The following is a 22543-nucleotide window of genomic DNA, read 5'->3' as shown; positions in this document are numbered from 1 at the left end:
GAATTAGTAGCAGTGGTTCCACGACTCTTGAATATACTGAAAACCACCTAATTCTACACTTTTTTAAAAGGGTGAATTTCATGGGATGTGACTTGTCTCAGTAAAGCTCTTCTTAAAAAAATGAAAATAAACATTACCTAAAAAAACTAAAGTGTTGATACTTAGGTCTGAATGAAAATGATAGTCTTGTAAAGAGGCAGCAAATGTGCAGTGCAGGTCTCCTCTCACACGTGGGCCTGGTGAGGTCTGTGCTGTGTTCCTCCCAGGCTGAGCTCTGTGAGGGCTGTAAGCCCAGACGTAACTCAGCCAGAAAGCGTTCAGTATGCTTCTGTCTGTCCTGGGACTAAACTTACCAGTAAAGATAAATAGGAATTTTTCTGAATAAAAATCAATTTGCATATAATACTAGTTATTTGAAAAGAAAACCCCAATTTTTCTTTTAAAAAATATTATTACGGAGACAATTTTTCACAGACTACTAGTTTTAATTAAGTACAGTTTTTGTTTCCTATTTTGATGTTCAAATTGTTACATCTTGGCCAATGAGAGCCCCTTTTAAGCTGGCTTCTTTATTCTTTCAACCGCATCAGAACTTTGAAAGCATCCTTGCTTTTTCGCAAAGAAAACTTCAGGACCATCTTCATTCTCTCAGCCCTAAGACATGGAAGAAGCCACTCTCCAAGAAACCCTGCTACTTTTGAACAGAAATTAGTAGTGACACAGAAGCAGAATGTTGGGGATACTTTTACTGGGGATAGTAATGGTATTGCTACACTAGGCCACTCCAGACGCAGAGCTGGAAAAGATAATTTCTTAAAAGTTCTGAGTTCTCATATTTAAAATTTAACTCAACATTACCAAATGCCTACTTGAACGTTTTAACCCTTCAATCAAATAATAGTATCTTTTATAATTTGATAAACCATAAAATTATTCTTTTAATTAAAATTCTTAATTCTGACTAAGAATTACTTGTTTTGGTGGCAGTACAGCCTACTGGGTAAGATTGTGATCTTTGTGGTCCTGCTCTGCAGAACCTGGCTGTGCCATTTATTAACTGTGTAATCTTTGGCAAATTCTTAATTTCTCAGAGTCTGTTTCCTTATATGTAAAATGAGGATAATAGTACTTACCTGATAAAGATGCTGTGAGGACTCAATGAAATGGTACATGAAAAACACCTAGAAGAGTGGATGGCATATTGAAAGTCCTCAAGCAATTTGTGCTATTATCATAATTAATCAAAAATATGAGTATCAACATCAACAATAAAACCGCGAGATGAATAACAAGATCTAGCTTTACCCTCTGTGGTGGTTGTCCTTTGAATGCATCTCACTAATGATGTAGGCAAATTGTTTTGAAGGTATTGATAAAAATTTTTCGTTGTGATTATATTGACAAAGACTCTTGACCAAGCTTTAGACAGGCTTCTCTGAGCCCTTTTTTCTACCAGGCCTTGTCCTTGGGCCCTGTCTTGGGCCTGCCTAGCCCAATTTTAGCAAGAATCCTGCTAGGGCGGTTTAGTGAGAATTCCCCGACCCTTGATATCTGATCACCCTGGCCTGTCTTCAGCAAGAATCCTGTTAAGTCAGTTTAGCAAGAATCCCCCTGCACTTGATGTCTCCTCTTAGTAATTTTCCATCCACTGACCCCCTTCACTCTGCTCCTTGGCTACAATTCCCCAGCTGTCTTTGACATATTTGGAGTTGAGCCCCATCTCTCTCCCCTATTGGGATAGTCTTTATACCTATTGCAAAAGTCCTGAATAAAGTTTTCCTTACCCTTTTAACAAGTGTTGGAATAATTTTTTTCTTTAGCAATATGAACGCTTGTCTGATATATCTTCAGTTTAGTTATTTAAGTTCATGTTCAGTTCAAGGCGGTATGGAGTTCTAGTAAGTGATAGACTCACTTTGGTGACTGTTTTCTTGAGGTGGTATGTAGGTACTGGAGTTAAGGGAAGACTGATCTATGAATTCACTTTATGAAATGCAGAAAATCCAAGTGTTTGAGTCTCCAAAGTTACAGAAGGGGTCCTTCCAGCCTCACTTGGGTCTTCCTATATTGGCTCAATCCACAGTTGTAAGTCCAGGATTTATATACACAAGTTTCTCTGGCATAATTCCAAATCATCTTTTACTTTTCTCAAGGACAGAAACTGTAGCAACACTTTTAGAATCAACATATTCTTTTAAAAATTGAGCATCACAAAATGTTGGTTGTAAGTCTTGGGTACAATGATCAATTGGCATTAAGGTTTATAGTCAAAAGAGACTGTCACTGAGCTAACATCTGTGTCAATCTTCCTCTATTTTGTATGTAGGATGCCATCTCAGCATGGCTTGATGAGTGGTGCCTAGGTCCGCACTCAGGATCCAAACCTGCGAACCCTGGGCCGCCAAAGCAGAATGCGCAAACCACTATGCAACCAGGCTGGCCCCACCTACTTGCTTTTTAAAGAACATTTTCCCTTACTAACTTTAATATGCAATCACACATATGCATCAAATATAATTTACAATATTTAAAATGTCTTTGAGTCCTTGACTTTTAAAAATATAAAATATCCAGACATATCATTAGATCACATTCATTTCAGATTAGTTATTTCATCATTTCATTCTGAACTTTTAGGAAAAGATCACATAAAGCTCATGTAAAGGTTGGGTAGTGGTGTTAAGTACCCATGTTTTGGGTTTCTGTTTCAGTGTTTTGGAATTACGTTTACAGTGTACACATGTATCTCCTTGTTAGTATTAGCTAACTATAGTACCAGCTATTTTTTTCCATATACCCTCAGGGAAACACCAGGTAGGATACCTGATATTTAAATATAATTGTATATGATTAATAAAAAGAGACAAATGGAAGTTTTTTGGTTTAAAATTTCCTTTAACTTTTCAATTTTGTGGCCAAAAGCAGGCCGCTTTTTTTTTTTTTGAGGAAGATTAGCCCTGAACTAACATCTGCCGCTAATCCTCCTCTTTTTGTTGAGGAAGACTGGCCTTGAGCTAACATCCGTGCCCATCTTCCTCTACTTTATGTGTGGGATGCCTGCTACAGCATGGCTTGCCAAGCGGTGCCATGTCCGCACCCGGGATCCGAACCAGCATACCCAGGGCCACGGAAGCAGAATGTGCGCACCCAACCGCTGCACCACCGGGCCGGCCCCAGGCCTATTTATTTACTAGTGACAATTTTATCTTTTTTTAAAGCAGTTTTATGTTGAACTCTCAAGTCAATATGAGTAATGCTTCTGAATTTTAAATATCTACTCAAACTTCTGCTGTTGTCTTGATCAAACCCCTGACTTTCTGACAACTGGAACATAAAGGAACAGTTGAGTGGCTGGCTGGCTCCAAACTTCTGTTTAAAGATATAACTGGGACTTTTGGATTTGGGGAGAGCACCCTCCACCAAGATTTCAGTAAGTGCTGTGTTTCCTATCGATTCAGTAAGAATTTCACTCTTCCCCTGAGCTGCAAGCATACGTCTAAGATGTACCATCTTGTCTAGGATGAAAGTCATCATTAGAAAGAATGATTCACCCACAATATCACTGGCATGCCAATTCTATTCTAAAGAATTTCTAAACTTTTTAATCGTAGTAATATATGTGTATCAAATATGCTAGTATTCTCACTAGGCACTTTCTTGAAAACTACAGTACCTAAATTCACAGGAGAGAAAAACACTTGGACCAGTCACCCTCAGTTTTACGTGGGGGAATTTGATAACCTCAGTGAACATGTGAGCCTTCAGGCTCACGTAGGAGGAGTTATTAACTTCAATAAAAGCAGGAAGATATATTCCAACTAGTCAGTACTTAGGTTAAGCTATGAATAGCACCCTCACTCAAGTCTTTTCTTAAAGATCCAGGTCTGAGAGACACAGCCAAAGCTGGATGAGGGATGTTCCTCCAAGGAGAATTCGGATATTTTACTTCCGCTAGGACCTAGTTCTGGCTGTTGACTCAGACGCTTTACACAGCCAGAAATGGCATTCCTCAGATTGTGTGGTTAGACAAACTAGACATTGCATTTGCCCAACAGTAAATAGTTGTAGCAGCAAGAACAAGTGGCATGGTCCTTGGTCTACAATTGAGACAATCCGTCCCACTCTCCCTCTGTCAAAGGCAGTCAATCCCAGTCATGGCAACAATATAGTGAAAAAATCAGACTGCTCATCATGTTTCATTTTTATCTGCTAGCGTCTTTATTTTACTGGTCCATACTCTAACAATTGTTGCAACTGATTTCAGATATGGAGTCAGGTTTTATGAAACGAAACATGTTCTAGACATCACAGCATTTCCTACATGAACCGAATAAAAAACTACATCACCTTTTTAGCGACAGACAAGAAGAAGAAAAAAATATATGTATAAGTGGCTTGGGGTAGGGGAGAAGGGCAGGCAACAATTCTAAAGACAGCTTGTGGTGTTTGGCTCGAGCAGGACATGCTTGAAATCAGGCAACCACATTGTTCTTTAAAACCTCATCCTTTTTTCCAAGAGACCTACTGTAAACTTAGCCATGTTATTCAACATAAGTAAGATTTAATGCCTTCAGATTTCCATTGAGCAAAAAGTAAGTTTATATATACTATCTCATTTATCAGTATTGTTGAGACACAGGTAAAGAATACATCTTAAAATCTTTTTCATTGTTTATTCAACCCATGGTCAGTGGATCAGCCTTCAGAGATGAGTTCAAATGTCATTCATCTTTTCTATAAAGCTCTAATCAGCTATTCCCCACAGACATCAACCATTCTTTCCTCAATGTTCTATAACATTTTTTCACATGGCTAGTGTAGAACGTATGACATTGTAATATAGTATCTGTCTTCCACGTTAGATTCTGACTTCTATAAGGGCAGAGCTGTATCTTACTCATGTTTGAATTCTCTTGGCTTCTGGTATAGTCGCACCTGTCACATATTAAAGGCTCAACACATTCATTCAGAAACCTTAGAAACTACATGTGCTATATTAAATGGAAAAGAGGCATTTAGTTAGATATTATGTATCACTATTCATTGGGCTTCTGACAACTTAGGTTCATAAAATCTTGAAAAACTGAGGAAGAGTTCTGGCCTGGGTATTCTTGGGAAACTGCGAACTTTGAGAACATTCTCTGCCTACTGGTTACTTAAGTTCAGTTGGCATGGTTCTTAAAACTGTGAAGAACTCATCAAACTTTCCACTGAGACAGATGCAGGGAATTCAGATGTGAAATGAGTAATCCTAAAATTCATTTCACATTCCACTTTAGTTAGTGATCCATTTATCAAAAAGGCAGTAAAATATAGTTTCCATTTTTTTTGTCATCCAACAAATTGGAACAGGAATTAAAATGGCTAGACCTGGTGGTATAATTATACCAAGGGCTAATGAGTCTTTTAAGTAAGGCAGATGATGGTCAGACCCCAGATTGCATTCCTGTTTCTCCTCTCTGTCGTCCTCGGAAGAATTACAAGAGGTGTGCTAGACAGAGAAATGAACTAAGAAAATATGGAGAAATTTGCCAGGGTGAAGAGAGTGGGGTTCATGAGTTGAAATAAGGCAGATGAAAAGCATTTCTTGGCTTGTCAGGAAAGTACACTTTTTTTTTACAATTGCTTTTGTTGGACCAAGTCCTTTTACTCACTCTAAAGGTTTCCCATACGTGAGAAGAAATCTATCTGAGGTAAAGTTTTGGATGCCTAGGACAGGGGTGTGTAAGACAAACCTGCAACTTGAGTGTGCGTGACAATTACCTAGAGAGCTTGGTAAAAAGATATACTGCTGGTCCCCAACCTCAGATTTTCTGATTCAGTAGGTCTAGAGCCCAAGAATTTGCACTTCTAACAAGTTCTTAGCTGAGGCTAATACTGCTGGCCTATGGAACCAGTGGCTTAGAAGAAATATGAAAGTAAGCTTTGGTAATTCTCGAAATTGTCAGTGTATTCCATTCCCACTAGATTGTAAACTCTTTGAGAGCAGACATGCAGTTGAATAATCTGTGTATCTCAAAAGATTTAACAACATGCCTTAAACAGTAGGTATTCATTAAATGTTGTCTAGAATATCCTGGTCAATAGTTCATCCTAACTCTACTTTGTTGATGTGAATACAAATAATTGCTTTGAAGAAAAAATGGAAATCAAAGCAAGAACTTGCACAAATATTTGTACACCCACGTTCATAGCAGTAATATTCACAGTAGCCAAAAGCTGGAAGCAATCCACGTCTATTGACAGATAAATGGATAAACAAAATGTGGTACAGCCATCCAATGGAAAACTATTCAGCCTTAAAAAAGAGAGGAAATTGACACATGCTACAACATGGATGGACCTGGAAAACATGTTAAGTGAAATAAGCCAGTCACAAAAGGACACATATTTTATAATTCCACTTAGATGAGGTACCTAGAGAAGTCAAATTCACAGAGACAGAGTAGAATGGTGGTTTTGAGGGGCTGGAGGAATAGGGAGCTATTGTTTAATGCGTAGAGTTTCAATTGGGGAAGATAAAGTTCTAAAGACGGATGGTGGTGATAGCTGCACAACAATGTTATCAGTGTCCGTAATGCCAGAGTACACTTAAAAATGGTGAATTTTACGTTATTATTTTACCTCTATAAAAGAAAAAGCTGAGTGTTAACATCTTATCGCAAGCCCCCATCCGTCAGTAGTGCTTTTAGCTAAGATGTTGGTTTTTAATTTATTTTTTTAAGGAAGATCAGCCCTGAACTAACATCTGCTGCCAATCCTCCTCTTTTCGCTGAGGAAGACTGGCCCTAAGCTAACATGTGTGCCCATCTTCCTCTACTTTATATGTGGCACGCCTACCACAGCATGGCTTGCCAAGCGGTGCCATGTCCGCACCTGGCATCCGAACCGGCGAACCCCTGGCCGCCTAAGCGGAACGTATGCACTTAACAGCTGCACCACCAGGCCAGCCCCAAGATGTTGCTTTTTAACTTGAATACTTGCGTAATGTTATCATTTCACTGTAACTTGACATGTTACGCAAAATGTGGATTTGGTGATAGTGGAGCTGCTACAGATCGTATCAGTGTAACAGGCAGCATCATGTAGTGGTTAAAAAGCACAGGCTTGGAGCCAAACTTGGAGCTGGGTCTGAATCCTACTTTCACCATTTTTGTTCAGGGTAACACAGAATTTACACTGCCCCATATGTAAAACTGGAATAATCAGAGTATTGCAAAGGATAAGTGAAGTGCTTAGAACAGTTCCTGATGCACAGTAAGTACCATATATGTGTAAGCTACCATTATTTTATATTATAATTTGCATTGTAGGCCTTTGTTTCTCAAAGCGCAGTCCATGAATTACCTGCATCAGAATCACCTGGGTAGTTTGTTTAAAATGTCGATTTCTAGATCTATCCCAAATCTTCTGAAACGATCTCTGGATATAGGTTCCACTGTATACAACCTACTACTGCAAGGGGGGTAAAGTGGAATGGGAATGGGAAGCACCTGAATTCAGACAAAGTGACCAGAGGCCATCCAGGAATGGAGAACCAGGGGCACTGGCCAGAGGATACATCTCCCAAACTTTCTAGATGATAAATCACAGAATTTTCTGATTCAAAACGTGCCCTTTCTGCAAACGTCCCAAGTGAGTTTTATCAAAGAAGTTTGACAAACACTGCCCTAGAGATTCCCACAGATTTCTAGTATTCTCCAATTCTGCTTTAAATTCAAGGTGTGGCAAAAGGGCCTGTGCTCCAGGAAGGAGTTCAAGGTACCAAGTGAATCTGTTCGCTCAGAAGCACTTAAGAACTACTGAACCGTAGGCCACAAAAGATGTGGTCTTGTTCTCTACCCATAAAGAACCTACTATATAATGAACTGTAAAACGGATACTTTATCATCTTATTACCTGGAATTTTGAATTGTGAAGCAAGTCACAGACTTCAAAGTTGGTCTACAGCAGTCCCTAAACCCAGTGGCATCAGCATCACATTGCTGGAAATGTAAACTATCAGGTCTTAGCCCAGAAGCTCTGGGGTTGCGGCTCAGCAATTTGTAATTTAATAAGCCGTCCAGGTGACTGATGTTCTCTCAAGTTGGAAACCACTGGCCAAATAAATGGAATCTCTTTCGGCACTTTCTCCAACATAACGTTGCTCAATACTTCCAGTACTTTGCTTCCCTCCCAGTCCATTAATCTCTCCCCTCCCCACCGCATAGCCAATTAATCAGTCATGAAAATAATCTACACATTTCAAAAAGAACATAAAACTTTATTAAGAACATCTCATATTGTCATCAGATACAGCCAAAGAAAGAGGGGTAAAGAAACAGGGAAATTTCATCTTCCCATGTGCTATTGCCACCTCAGAACAGACTTCGTGTGTGCATGGCTGGAATTACAGATGGCAACAAATGCTCTGTATAAATAAATTCTCTAAGTAACACAATGCTCCCTTTGTACACAGAGAACCGGGTTTACTCTTTAAAAAGCTTTGATATAGTGCAACAACTACGAAACAAGACTACATCTGTAGGAGCTGTTTCTTAATAGAATACAAAGCAGTTCAGTAGCTTTATGTTATTTTATATAAATTTTTAGAATGGAAAATTCAGAAAGGACCTTCTAACTTTCCCAATTAATTTGAACTTTTGAGTTTTTAGATTTCTCAGAACAAGTTCAAAATCTACAGTATAACAGATGATTTGCTCATCTACAGTGACAATGACAAACTAGTTTTGTTCTTTTAATTCTGCAAATCAAGGTGACCAGGTCATCCCAGCTTTCACTGATTCTGAAGGAGTTCTTATAGAAAGACGCTGACTCAGAGAGCACGTCAGAAGGGGTACCAAAATAGCTGCATCTGGACTAGTTCTCCTAGAGGGGAGGTGGCCTATCGAGCACAGCCCATCTTCTCAGACTCCCGGGTTCCCCCATGTGGTTCTTTTATTTACTGTAGTGGCAGAAGGAGTAGAGGGAACACCAGAGAATCTGTTCAAATTGCCCTGTCAGACAGCTCTCTGCACTGTTTGTGGAGAAACGAGTGATGACATCCATTCAAACTACAGTACCCCTGCTACAAGTGTGGTGACACGCTTTTCTCTGGAGGGGCCAGGCCAAATCTAACCCCATTCTTGAGAAAATGTAGTCTACCTTTTAGAAAGGAAGACTTTACTGCTAAGGCTTACCATGTTAACTATCATAAGGCTGAAAACATAACTTCTAAACCAGACCATAGCATTTGTGTTTACAGTTAGTGAATTAACCAACAAGTGAAGGTTTGTGGAGGATTGGTCAAAAGGTGGCATGGGGGGTAGGATTCAGGTTGAGTACTATCACTTATCACAAATCGCATCAAGCTCTTTTAAAAAAATAATGCACTTTTATCATAAATATTTAGAGCAGATACTGTCATTAAAATCAATATCTAAGTCAGAAGTCTGTCTTAAATGGTGAAAATATTTCAACAAACTTCTAGTAGATTTCAAATCTTCCCAGGAGTACACAGTTATAAATTAGTTTTAAATGGAAAAAAATATATTTTGAATGGATAAATCACCACTTTAACAGATCATAAATAAGGTCAAGATGTTGAAAATAAATATACAAATTTTTGCTTTCACTTTAACAACAAAAACTAACATGGTATACTTTTATAACAGGTATAACCAAGTTTTTATAATTGTGCATTTGTTTCCCACCCCCCCCCCCCACCATGCTGAATCTTTTCCTTACATATCCTACACCTAGGGACAGAGGTACACAAGACAGATACCCCATGTGTGACTCTGGCTGCTGTACACCATATCCTTAATTAGAGCGACGTTACAAATGCTGGTTAGGATCTACTATTAGTAATTTGTCAACCACTTTACAAGTTAATTACATTCATGATTAAGTGGATTAGGTCCCCACGTGAGCTTTCTGTGGTAGTGTTCACAGGGAACCTAACTGCTATTGTTGCTGTGAGAAAATGTGCCCGAGTCCCAGAAGTTGACTAAAAAATTTTGGCATATAAACCATATACGGATGGGGACTACTTATCTGCGTGTCTGTTTTGGAGAAAGGTCAAATTGTTAAAAGAACTGTTTCCAGAACTAGTGACTATTAAAAATAAATATTTGCCTTCTCCTTCACATATAAATTCGTTTTAACTATAATCTCTACTACTGACAAAGACTGAAGCCATTCAGACTAGTGAGACATAATTGGCTTGTGGAATTTAAAAGGTGTTTTATTGACCATCTAATTTGAATCTGCTTACAATGAAAAGAAAAATGTCTAATATGTAAAGTAATGAATGGAAAAAATGTTTATCCTAAGTCATTATTGAGTACAAATCCACAGCTTAACAATGTGATTGAAAAAGAAAGCAGGAGAGCATGCAACTGCTCTAACACACAGGGTTAGAAATAAAAGGCAAAAGTACATTTGTTTTGGTAATTCTAAATATACAAATATAGTATTTACCAGATCTACCCTGTAGTGTAGCATTGCTTAATTTCCAAATATACAGTCATTCAAAAACCTTAAGGAAACATTAGAAATGTTCCACACTACTTTACTGAACATTAATGAATATTGTGTTCTTGAGATATTAGAGCTAAAAATACTATTGTTTTAAAGTTAAATGGCTAAAGGAATAATAAAAGTATCACTTTATGTTTCTTTTAATCCCATAGATGGCTTTATGTTAAAGGGAACAATTATGTTAAAAGGAGACTGATTTGACAAATGGAAATCAGTTCCAGAATCAGAACTGTCCTCTTGGTAGGATGTCAAAATTTATACTATCTCCAAAAGCATTTTCATATTAATCTACTCAAATAATTCTAAAGTTAATCAAGGGGGCCCCTATTTAACACTCCTTTTATTCTACACTGGCAGTTGGAATGGAACCCCTATAGTGCTACTGAGAAAAAAGTTGTCTAGACTATGATCTGACCCTTAAAATGACATTTATGTTTAGTGTTAAATTACTCACCTCTAGGGAATAAGGAATCAAAGACATTGAGAGGCACAAAACTGATATTTTGGTTGGGGAGAAGGGTGAAGATTAAGTTGGAACATTTAGTCCCTTCTACAATCAAGTCCTAACTATACCATAATAAAGTCTCAAACACCTCCTGATTAGTTCTTACCCTTTAGGAATTACATACTATATGGTGATTAGATACTGAAGAAAATAAAGAAAAACATTTGAAAATACATGAAGAAACAGAAACATGGAATTTCTCACAAGGCCCTGGATCAAAAAAATTTACAAAAAGATCTTTTGAAAATAATCACTATTTGTGAGCTTATTAATACAGAGAGATCATCACTTTGTTTAAACTAAGTCAATGTTAACTTACCAATAAAATAGTAAACAAACCAACAATTTAAACAATTTTATAAATTACTTGTTTCCTTTGTTAGTGTCACTCTCAACAATATACAAAAATAACGCTACAGGACTATCCACCTAACGTGTCTCCATCTCTTGCAAAGTCCTGGGCCCCAGAAAGAGACTGGTCATCAATCTTCACTGTAGATGTCCCCCGCAAAGGGCAGGTGCATGTGGCTGCCAGTGACATTGGGCAATCGAGATAAGTCTGGCAGGCTCTGGATCCGGGACCTGAGTTCTTTGCGCACCAGGGAAACTCTGGCTAACTTGCGCTTGTATTCCTGTAACATCAAACCACTTTCATTAGCATTCTGAGAGTGCAGAGAAGAGTGATCTAGCTAATGCTCTGCAGAAAATCTAGTACTATACTCAGTTATTGCTGAATAAAAAAGATGATTACAATGTGAGCTTTAGGATCAAAAGAGAGACTTTGGAAATAGACAACTAGGTAAATTCTATTGTTATGAAAAGCCACAATCTTAAGCTGTTGTTTCACACCGGTAAAAAGAAGACTAGTGTATTAATACACTTAACCTCAGCATAGAAGATTTTCAGGTGTCCTTGAGCTTGGATAAGAAAAATTACACATTTATTTTCACAAACCTAAACTGAAATTTAGCATTTATCCTATTGTAAATGTTGGCAACAAACCACAGGAGTATTATCAAGACCTGGGCGTTTGTCTCTAATAGAAACCAGTTGCTTTAATATTACATTATAGTTTTTTACAGCTATCTTGAAATATTGTTTACATTTATTGCTACTTTGAAATTATGGTAGTTATTAGACCAACCACTAAATGTTATTTAAAGTGTCAATAAAGAATAATACTTTACTGCACAAATTTTATTATTTCAATAACTGTACTTTAATATAACTTGTTTCCTTTGTAATGCTATGTATTTTATTTCCTACATTTAAAATATTTAACTTGAGAAGGGGTGCAAGGCTTCAGCAGACCACCGAAGGATTCCAATGGCACAAAAAGATTAGGACACCTGCCACAGCAGCCCAAGAAGTCGGAGACCAGTCAAGATCAAGTTTGGCTTAGAGGGAAACAGCCCATTCTCTCTAGTGGAAATATCTTCTTTTAACTGGTTTCCAGACTTCCACACGGGAAGAGAAGATCCTTCCATACTCAACTACCTAATTGAGGTGCGATGTAAAGGGGGGGAACCTAGAAAATGGGTGTTCTTCCTTCTAGAAAGAATAGAACATTTTCCCTCCCTCTGCCCAAGGCTGATCTCACAAAGAAAGCAGAGCCGGTGAGTGAAGCTTTCATTTTGAATAGAAGGCCTGTCCACAAACAGCCCTTTTTTAGTGTTTCTCAACTCTGACTACACATTAGAATCACCTAGGAAATTTTTGAAAAAACTCAGATTTTTCAAGAGAACTCCAGCCCCACTACATATCAATTAAATGTGAAGCTCTGGAAGTGGGTCCAGAACTTGTGAATTCTGTAAAAGCTGCCAAAAGCATGTTAATACACAGCCAGAATTGTGAGTCACTTCTCTCCAGTTTTTCTGCCTAAAGTGAAATCAACCAGTGAGATTTCTTTGTATTACTGAGTCTCTTCTTTTAAGGAATAACTACACCTGGGGCAAGGGATTTGTCAGAATTACTATATCCCAACACCTGGAGCAAGGGATTTGTCAGAATTACTATATCCCAATTACTAAGGGAATGGGGGAGAAGAGGATTCTGAAGCGCGGAGAACTGGGAACACCGGCAAGGAAAGCAGGCAAAGCTGAAAGCTGAGGAAGCTCAAGGGAGGCTCTGGTCACATGAGAGACATTCATTCTTGCCATGTCTATATGTCCCTGCCTTTCTAATCTATCAGGAAGATCAAGGTGGAGTAAAATAGAGTTTAACAGGGATCTATAATCTCAAGGTGTGATTTTTCCTTTTCCCTTTTCCCCTTCACCAGTGACACAGAATGGAACATCAGGTAGGTTTCAGCAGAGTAGCTCAGAGTGGTATATAAAGGAGAAGCACCAGGGTATTTCACATGCTAGATGCATACTTCTCGGTGGGATCTCGTTAGACGTCTCCACATTTAGCATGTTTCTTCGTCAGAACACACTGGTATGGAGGCAAACACGGATCTCCATCTGTCCCACTGTTCTTCGCTGAATAATTCTTGAATAAGTAATACCTAAAGCACTCTGGGGTCAGCCTGCTATGTTTAGATGCTGTTCAAAAATGCTCAGAAGTAACTGCTCTCTGTTCCTCTTGAGGTCAGCGGTTTTGAGAAATGTCATATGCGCATGTAGTGGTCATTACTGCCCACCCTATTTTCTAGAATCCAGATAAGCTGTTCTTCAATTATTAAGATTTATCTTAATACTTTGATTCAAATGATATGTGGCAATTAAAAGCCTTCAGCCAAATGGTATACACTGCAAACAAAAAATTGGTAAATAAAAAAAAAAGCTCCCATTTACTGAATGCCCATCACATGCCAGGCGTTAAAACATGAACTCATTTAATCCTCTCATTAACCCTATGAGAAGAGTGATTATCTTTCAAAAGCATGTGAAATCATACTTTCCCAAAGTAGGAACAAAAGTAGTCATCAAAAGCTTTCTGTGACTGTCACAGGCAGACTTTCATCCTAAAGACAGAGGATTTGAGTAGCTGTGGTAAACTGGCTGATGTTAGCCTGAAGAAATGGATGAAACCTGATTAACTACCCAATTGTATGATCCAGGCATTGTGCTACAAGTTTTAAATTGCCTCACTGGTGGTCTACATAGGTTGATTTCTTACAGCAACAGTGCTTATAAGATTCTGATGTACAATGATAGTACTTTTCTTCCATCAGAATCATCACAGTACCATGAATGTACTGTCCTTTTTCACAGCACTTTTAAAAAAGCGTTTACCTATTTACAATCCTCTCTGCCCCACAAGACCGTGAGTGTTGTGGCGGCAGTGCCCTGTATGTGGTAAGTATATATTTACTAAGCACTGGAGATAGTGATAACAAAACAGATGAGGTCTCCCGCCTTTCACAAAGCTAACATTTCAGGGGGAAGGAGGTATAAACATATAAATATTATGTCAGGTATAAATACAATGAAGAAAATAAAGTTGGGCAACAGGAGAATAAAATGGAGCAATGTGTGGGGGCCACTTTACAAGTAAACAAGAAAAGACAGGATTAAGAGTTCAAAACTTTTAAGTTTCAGAACCACTGACCTAAAGGAAACTGACTTCCAGCATGACAGCATGAGGAGCTGACTGACCCACTCCCCAGTGAAACTGGTGAAAATTTTTTTAGAAACCACAACAATCACTTAAAACCTCCAGAAATTACACTAAGGGCAAAGAACATATGAAGAAACATCTATTCAAAAAAGAAAATCTAAGAAAATTCAGTAAGAAAGACAAGAGGCTCTGGTATGTAAACAAAGACGCTCCTTCCCTGCCCACACCCAGCTCAGCAAGGCTCCACTCCAGACTGCTGCAGACAAGGTCACAGGGATCACTCTCCCTGCAGCTCCCAGTCAGAGGGCTTTATTCCTGGAAAGGGCAGGACATCAGCATTTCTCATCCTACCCCCAGCTACCTGTTGCTAAGGCTAAGTCTCAAGAGAATGTGTAGTTGAGAGTCTCACTTATGAAACAAAGGCTCCACCTTGCATATGACAAGCTGAGAGTAGCGGGGCACTGGTAACCCTTGCACCAACTGAGGAGGTGGTTGGTGCTCTCCACCAGAAGAGGCAAGCTGAGAGGAACATAAGTGGCTGCACTCCTCGCCTTCACCAAGAGCTCAGCCCCTATGGCAGGGGTATCACTCAAAGAAATGCTATTGTCGCCACCCCTAGTTCCCGGGCCCTGACTCAAAGATTTTGATGAGGGAAGAAGCAGGCAGTAAAACAGATAGATCCTAATCTCTTCACAAAGGAGTTATTTACAAAACAGAGCAAGGAGAAGTTCAAGCCTAAGGGTGCTGTCAAGAAAAGCGGAAGCTATGGTGAAAGGCAATTAGGAGGAGATTCATGATAGAAGCTAAACCATAGGCCACCAGTTTGCAGGAGAGAAACAGGGAATAAGAAAGCCGGGAGGAGCCGTCCTTGCATCAGAACAAATATCTAACACTGACCTCAGAAACAAAATCAGTATCTTGGAGAAATATCTGCACTTCCATGTTCCCTGAGCAGAACTCCCAACAGCCAAGATGTGGAAACAACCTAAGTCTCTGTAGACAGACGAATGGATAAAGAAGATGTAGTATATAATCATACAATGGAATGTTATTCAGCCATGAGAAAGAAGGAAATCATGCTATTTGCAACAACATGGACAAACCCAGAGGACATTATGCTAAGTAAAATTAGCCAGACAGAGAAAGACAAATACTATATAATCTCACTTATATGTGGAATCTAAAAGAAAAGGTGAACCCAGAGAAATAGAGTAGAATGGTGATTACCAGGGGTTGGGGTGACGGGGGAGAGATGGTGAGATGCTGGTCAAAGGGTACAACCTGTAAATTATGAGATGAGAAAATTCTGCAGATCTATGTACAGCATGGTGACTAAAGTTAATAATACTGTGTTGTGTACTTGAAATCTGCTAAGAGAGTAGACCTTAAGTGTTCTCACCACACACACACACAAGTTAACTATGTAAGGTGATGGATATGTTAATTAACCTGATTGTGGTAATCATTTCACAAAGTACAAATATGTCAAATCACCATGTTGTACATTTTCAATTTATACAATTTTATCTGTCAATTTTACCTGACTGAAACTGGAGGAGAAAAGAAAAGAAATAGCTCTCTTTTTTCTACTAGTAAACCAAAAAAATTACCCTAAGCATGAGAGAGAAAACACAAACATGGACCCAGTGGAACATATGTATGAGAGAAAGTAGAGGTGTGGCAGCCTAATCTGATAAGCCAATCAATAGGTAAAGCCACTACAGGTGTTATAAAACCCTTTCACAATCTTCTCATTCTTTTCTAACTAAACCAGCATTTTGGAAACAGCTTTCGAAATACTTATTTTTGTTTTAACTTAAACAACTTAAAGAGAAAGACCTGAATTTTAAAATTTAAATAAAAAACTGCCCAACAGCCAAACTATTAAAAAATTAAGCCTCCCCTCTTAACAATAAATACTAAACTGACATATACTGCTTTTACTGCAAGTGTATAATATTCTGGCTATTCTGTGGGTTTAAAAGGCTTTTGATGCAAATCAAAACCACAATGAGATACTACTTCATGCCTGCCAAGATGGCTTTAATCAAAAAGACAATAGAGAGGCCCCATGGCCGAGAGGTTAAGTTTGCACACTCCCTTCAGCGGTGCAGGGTTTTGCCGGTTCAGATCCTGGGCGGGGTCAGGGCATCACTCATCAAGTCATGCTGAGGCAGTGTCCCATGTGCCACAACTAGAAGGACCCACAACTAAAGAAAATATACAACTATGTACCAGGCGGCTTTGGGGAGAAAAAGGAAAAGATAAAATCTTAAAAAAAAAAAAGCCAATAATTAAAAGAAAAAAAAAAAGACAATAGAGCCACAGAGTAACATCAGCATCAGGGCAGAGTGGGCTCCTCCCTGACTCTCCCTGCTAAGATATAATGAAAAAGATATTCATAAACCAACAGAGGACATTCACACAACACAAAAGACGTCTGAGAGACGCACACAGCCAGATGTCTAAAGGTGGAGGTGCTGGACCACCAGGGGAAGAAGTAGAAAGAGGTAAGGCGATTTCCTTTCCCTCCCCCAAGGTGACCCAGGGTGCAGGACCTTGCAAGGCTTTGAGAAAAGATGGGGGAGGGGCAACTCTGCAGAAACACCTTTGCTGTCCAAGTTCCCTCAGAGCCCATGGGAAAGCCCCACATAGAGGTGGCTAAGCTATTGTGGGGGTGTCTCCATCAAGCCAGCATCCCAGGAGAGCAGATAGCAAGAGCAGAGTGAGAAAGTCCCTGGGATTGCACAGGCAAAAGCAAGCGCCATCCACCTCACCAGCTCAGCCTACTGGCCAGAGCACCCGAGCATATGATAGGAAAGCAGCAGCTGTGAGCGAGTGAGCCAAAAATCACAGATGGGCCCTGTCAGGATAGATTCTAAGGAAAGGCAGAGACATCAGGAGATCACAGAATACACAGATCCTGACCTCCTCCCCAGTGGCGGCAGGTGGACTCTGTGACCAGATACTATCACTACGTGAAGGCATAAATCCACACCATCAAACAGTATGAAGAAATATAGTAATACTCCAGACCAGAAGGAAGATGACAGGCACCGAGAAATCAACCCTGAAAACACAGAAATTTACAATCTAAGTGACAGAGAATTCAAAATAGCTATCATAAAAACATCAACAAGTTAGACGAAAACACAGATAGTTCAATGAAATCTGAAACAAAATTAACGAACAGAGGGAATTCTTAACAAAAGACATTGAAACTATAAGGAAATACCAATCAGAAATGGAGATGAAAAACACAAAGGATGCGATAAAGAAAAATCTGGACTCCCTGAATAACAGAGCTTATATTATGGAGGACAGATTTAGCAGTCTGGAGGACAGAAATATAGAAATGCTTCAGATGGAAGAGGAGAGAGAACTAAGACTAAAAAGAAATGAAGAAACTCTCCAAGAAATATCTGACTAAATTAAGAAATGCCACATAAGGATTATAGGTATTCCAGAGGGAGAAGAGGGGGAGAATGGAGCAGAAAGCTTGTTAAAATAAATAATAGCTGAGAACGTCCCAAACCTGGGGAAGAAGCTGGAAATACAAATGGAAAAAGCTAACAGAACTCCTAATTATATCAATGTAAAAAGACCTTCTCCAAGACATACAGTAGTAAAACTGGCAAAAGTCAATGACAAAGAAAAAATATTAAGGGCAGTAAGGCAGAAGAAAATAACTTACAAAGGAACCCCTATCAGGCTTTCAGTGGGTTTCTCAGCAGAAACCTTACAGGCTAGGAGAGAATGGAATGATAGATTCAAAATTCTGAAAATAGACTATCTCATTTATGAGATTTTTTTATGCAAAGCTCATAGTAACCACTAAACAAACAATCAGAACAGACACACAAATGATAAATAAAGAGAAACCTGAGAAAACCATCACAGAGAACTACCAAACTGGACTGGAAGTCCAAAATACATGGGACAAGAAACAAGGGAAATACAGAACAAATGGATAATGAGAGATAAAATGACAGCATTAAGCCCTCATATATGAATAATCACTCTAAATACAATGGACTGAATTTTCCAGTTAAAAAACACAGAGTGGTGGGATGGACTTAAAAACAACACCCAACAATATGCTGTCTCCAGGAAACAAATCTTGGCTCTAAAGACAAACACAGGCTCAGAGTGAAGGGATGGAAGACAATACTCCAAGCTAAGGGCAAACAAAAGAAAGCAGGTGCTGCCATACTTATATCAGACAAAGCAGATTTCAAGATAAGAAACACAACAAGAATCAAAGGGAGGCAGTATAAAATGATAAAAGGAACATTTCACCAAAAGGACATAACACTTTTGAATGTATATGCACCTAACACAGGAGCACCAAACTATATAAAGCAAATACTAATTGACCTAAAGAGATTATTTAGATTTTTTTCAATCAAATATACCATTCTCTTTTATTTGATACTGAACTCAAAAGTCTCAACTGATAGGGGGCTGGCCCCGTGGCCGAGTGGTTAAGTTTGCATGCTCCACTGCAGGCGGCCCAGTGTTTCATTGGTTCGAATCCTGGGTGTGGACATGACACCGCTCATCAAACCCCGCTGAGGCGGCGTCCCACATGCTACAACTAGAAGGACCCACAACGAAGAATATACAACTATGTACCGGGGGGCTTTGGGGAGAAAACGGAAAAAAATAAAATCTTAAAAAAAAAAAGTCTCAACTGATATACTTCATACTTCATGTTCAGCAAACATTTCTTGAGCATCTACTACAGAATGTACCAGTCACTGTGCTGGGAACACAAAGATGAAACATTATCTTTACCTACAAGAGCATACAATTTAATGGTCAAGCAAACAAATAAATAATAATGATAAAATATGATGTGTTCCATCAGAAGCAAAAACTACTTTCTATGATCTACAAGAACTGGAGGGTGGAGGTCTCTGCCACACTGAGCAGTTTAGGGAAGTGTTAATTCAGAAGGGAGGGGAGGTAAGGAGAACACAACAGGCCAAAGGAACAGTAAGACAACAGGGCAGAGAGGACAAAGGGCATGATATGTGCCCAACAATTCACTATTACCACAGTGCATGGTGCAAAATGAAGAAATTAATTGCCTTACCAAATATGGTTACTTTTAAGTTGTGAGAGGATTAGTCTGGATATAGTATAGAAGAGGATGAATCTGAGGAATAAACCCAGCTTGAGTTAACTACAACTGTCAAGGAAAGAAAGGACTAGACCCTGAACCAAGCCAGTAGTAGTAGTACAGCACTTCACAAGCTACACTGTATATAAAGTAGCAATGCACTTTACAAACTACCCTGTATGTATGTAACAGCTTAATTCAAAAGACAAAACAATGTCTAGTAAGAAAAATCAGCAAGACCTGAATGTAGTTCTGATGTGAAGAATGATGACGGTTCAGGCTTGACGAAGGAAGGGATGGAAGTGCTATTATCTGAGATAGCAAAAACGGGTAGAAACTCGTTTGCAGAAGATAAACAGTTCAGTTTCAACATGTTAAATGTGAGTTATCCTAGGGACTTCTAGTAGTAGGCACTTGGAAATGTGGTTCTAGCATTCTGGGCTAGAAATAAAGATTTGGGCTTTATCATCAGAAAACAAAGTCTATCTAAAACCATGAGATGCGTATAAGCTGACCAGGCTTATATGAGTGCATACATGGCAGTGTTTCTCAATCATTTTAAACTATTTTGCCTCATTCTCTTTCCACTCTATCTCCAGCACATCCACCACTGGCAAAGATTTTGTCAAACTTTGCTTTTTGTGATTTGTTTCAGAAAAAATATGTATGTTGGATGTAATTTTCTGAATTACCCATCATAACACACCACATCCCATGATCCTAATGTGCACCTAGAGGATGCTACGGCCCCTCCCTCCCCTGGTTGGGAACCATATAGGAAAGAAGAGAACTAAGCTAATGGCAGAATGCAGAAATATTCCCAGTGTTAATTAAGAAGGAATGCAAAAAGTGGTAAAAGTGAATCAGGAAAGAGTAGTAAGCATATATTTGGAAAGTTTTAAACTTTTTCTCTTAGGAAAATACTAGCTTTCCCAACACATGCTTTGGGTGCTGTGACTATAATCCAACTCTTTGAGAACACCACCATTTACATCCATTGTCTGAAGAACTCAGTAATTATCTTTAACCAACTCAGAACATCTGTTCTTTAAGTTCTTATAAGAGAATTCAATAACAAATTAGTTTTATATTGATAATTGAAAAAGGTTCACTTAAAGCATTTTATATTTCAAAGTTTAATGGATTCCCATTCTTCAAGTGAGGCTGCACACAGTGACTTACTTCCAGAGTAGAGTATGAAAAGGGGAAAAAAACACTAACTTCTCAATGGAGAAGGCTGACAAACACTACCTTAGCCAGGTGATCAAGGGCACATCAACACTGGTAAGTCATGCTGATAATACGAACCCTGGATAACATGTCATGAAAATGGCACTTTACCTCTGTGGTCTTCCACCCCAAAATACGTAACTCCAGTGTAATTGTGAGAAAAACATCAGACAAATCCCAATTGCTACATGCTACAAAATCCCTGAGCAATAGTCCCCCAAACTATCAAGGTCATCCAACACAAGGAAAGTCTAAAAAAGTGTCACAGCCAAGAAAAGTCTAAGGAGACATGACAAATAAATGTAATGTGATATCCTAGATGGGATCTTGGAATAGAAAACAGACATTAGGTAAAAACTAAAAAAATTTAAGTGAAGTATGGAATTTAGTTAATAATGTATTAAAATTGGTTCACTAATTGTGACAAACGTACCATAGTAATGTAAGATATTAACAATACAGGAAATTGAATGTGGGGTATACGAGAACTCTCGGTACTATCTTCATGGTTTTTCTGTAAACCTAAAATAAAAAGTTTATTAAAAAAAAGTCTAATGGACAAATTTATCCTCCCAAATTATCCAAACCACTTTGCATACATTATTATCTTAATCTTCACAAAAATCCTGCAACACAAGTATCACTATCCTTGTCTTATACATGAAAAAACTGAGATCTAGAAAACTAAGCATAAACTGCTCAAGATTCATAAATGCCAGATTTTAAGACCATTCATCAAAATTAATGAATAACAGGACGTCAGCAACATGGCGGCGTGAGATCACCTGGTACTCTCTCCCGCCAAAGTACAACCAAAAAGAGCAACTGCTTTCCAACCAAAAAGACAATCCTAATAACAGAAATCGTCAGAGACCCACAGCAGCCAAACGATGGAAGGCGGAGAGGCTGCAGCCAGCCTCGGAGGAGCTGGAACGGGGTAGGAGAGAACTTCACTCCCTCCCCTAGAGACTGGGATCACTGCCACGGGTAAGGGAGGAGTCGGGGAGGAGCCGCATCGGGGATTGTCCAGGACTCCCACCGCTGGAGCAGCGCAAACCCTCTAACAGGGGAAAACTTTCGAGTGGGGGAGCCCTAGCAAGCCAGGGCCCTGGGAGACCAGAAAGAGAGAGCTGATCCAATACAGGTCGGCATGAGTGAAAGTGCCCCTCCTCCCCCAACCCACACTGTGCCCCGCCATCTTGGCTGAAGGCGCAGGGCTCAGAAAACAAGCCTCTCACCCCATCTAGAGGCAACAGGGTGTAATTGCAGCCGAATAGCATCATGCGCAAAAACTGCTCTACCATCCAGCAACTTATAAAAGCTCCCAGTCCAAAAGGAAAACAATAAAAATACAGTAGGTCCTGAGGGCTTAATATCCATAATATATAAAGAACTCACACAACCCAACAACAAAAAATTAAACAACCCGATCAAAAAATGGGCAGGAGACAAGAACAGACATTTCTCCAAAGAAGATATACTGATGGCCAATAGGCACATGAAAAGATGTTCATCATAGCTGATCATCAGGGAAATGCAAATCAAAACTACACTAAGATATCACCTTACACCCATTAGAATGACAAAAATAACTAAAACTA

The 22543-nt window shown here is 39.0% G+C and overlaps 1 protein-coding gene across 1 annotated transcript in view; it reads right to left on the bottom strand.

Moving 5' to 3' along the window:
- Nucleotides 1-8242: 8242 nt before the first annotated feature.
- RPRD1A (regulation of nuclear pre-mRNA domain containing 1A) overlaps nt 8243-22543 on the bottom strand; it is an 87755-nt gene continuing 73454 nt past the window's right edge. Inside the window, exon 7 of the mRNA XM_014829292.3 lies at nt 8243-11658. Within this exon, the coding sequence (XP_014684778.1) occupies nt 11509-11658 (150 nt within the window). The 3' untranslated portion in view covers nt 8243-11508. The remainder of the gene's footprint in view (nt 11659-22543) is intronic.

This window comes from Equus asinus, chromosome 7 (genome assembly GCF_041296235.1).
Source record: "Equus asinus isolate D_3611 breed Donkey chromosome 7, EquAss-T2T_v2, whole genome shotgun sequence".
Taxonomy (NCBI): Eukaryota; Metazoa; Chordata; class Mammalia; order Perissodactyla; family Equidae; genus Equus; species Equus asinus.
The sequence above is the reverse complement of the archived record's forward strand: the minus strand, read 5'-3'. Positions and strand labels throughout refer to the sequence as shown.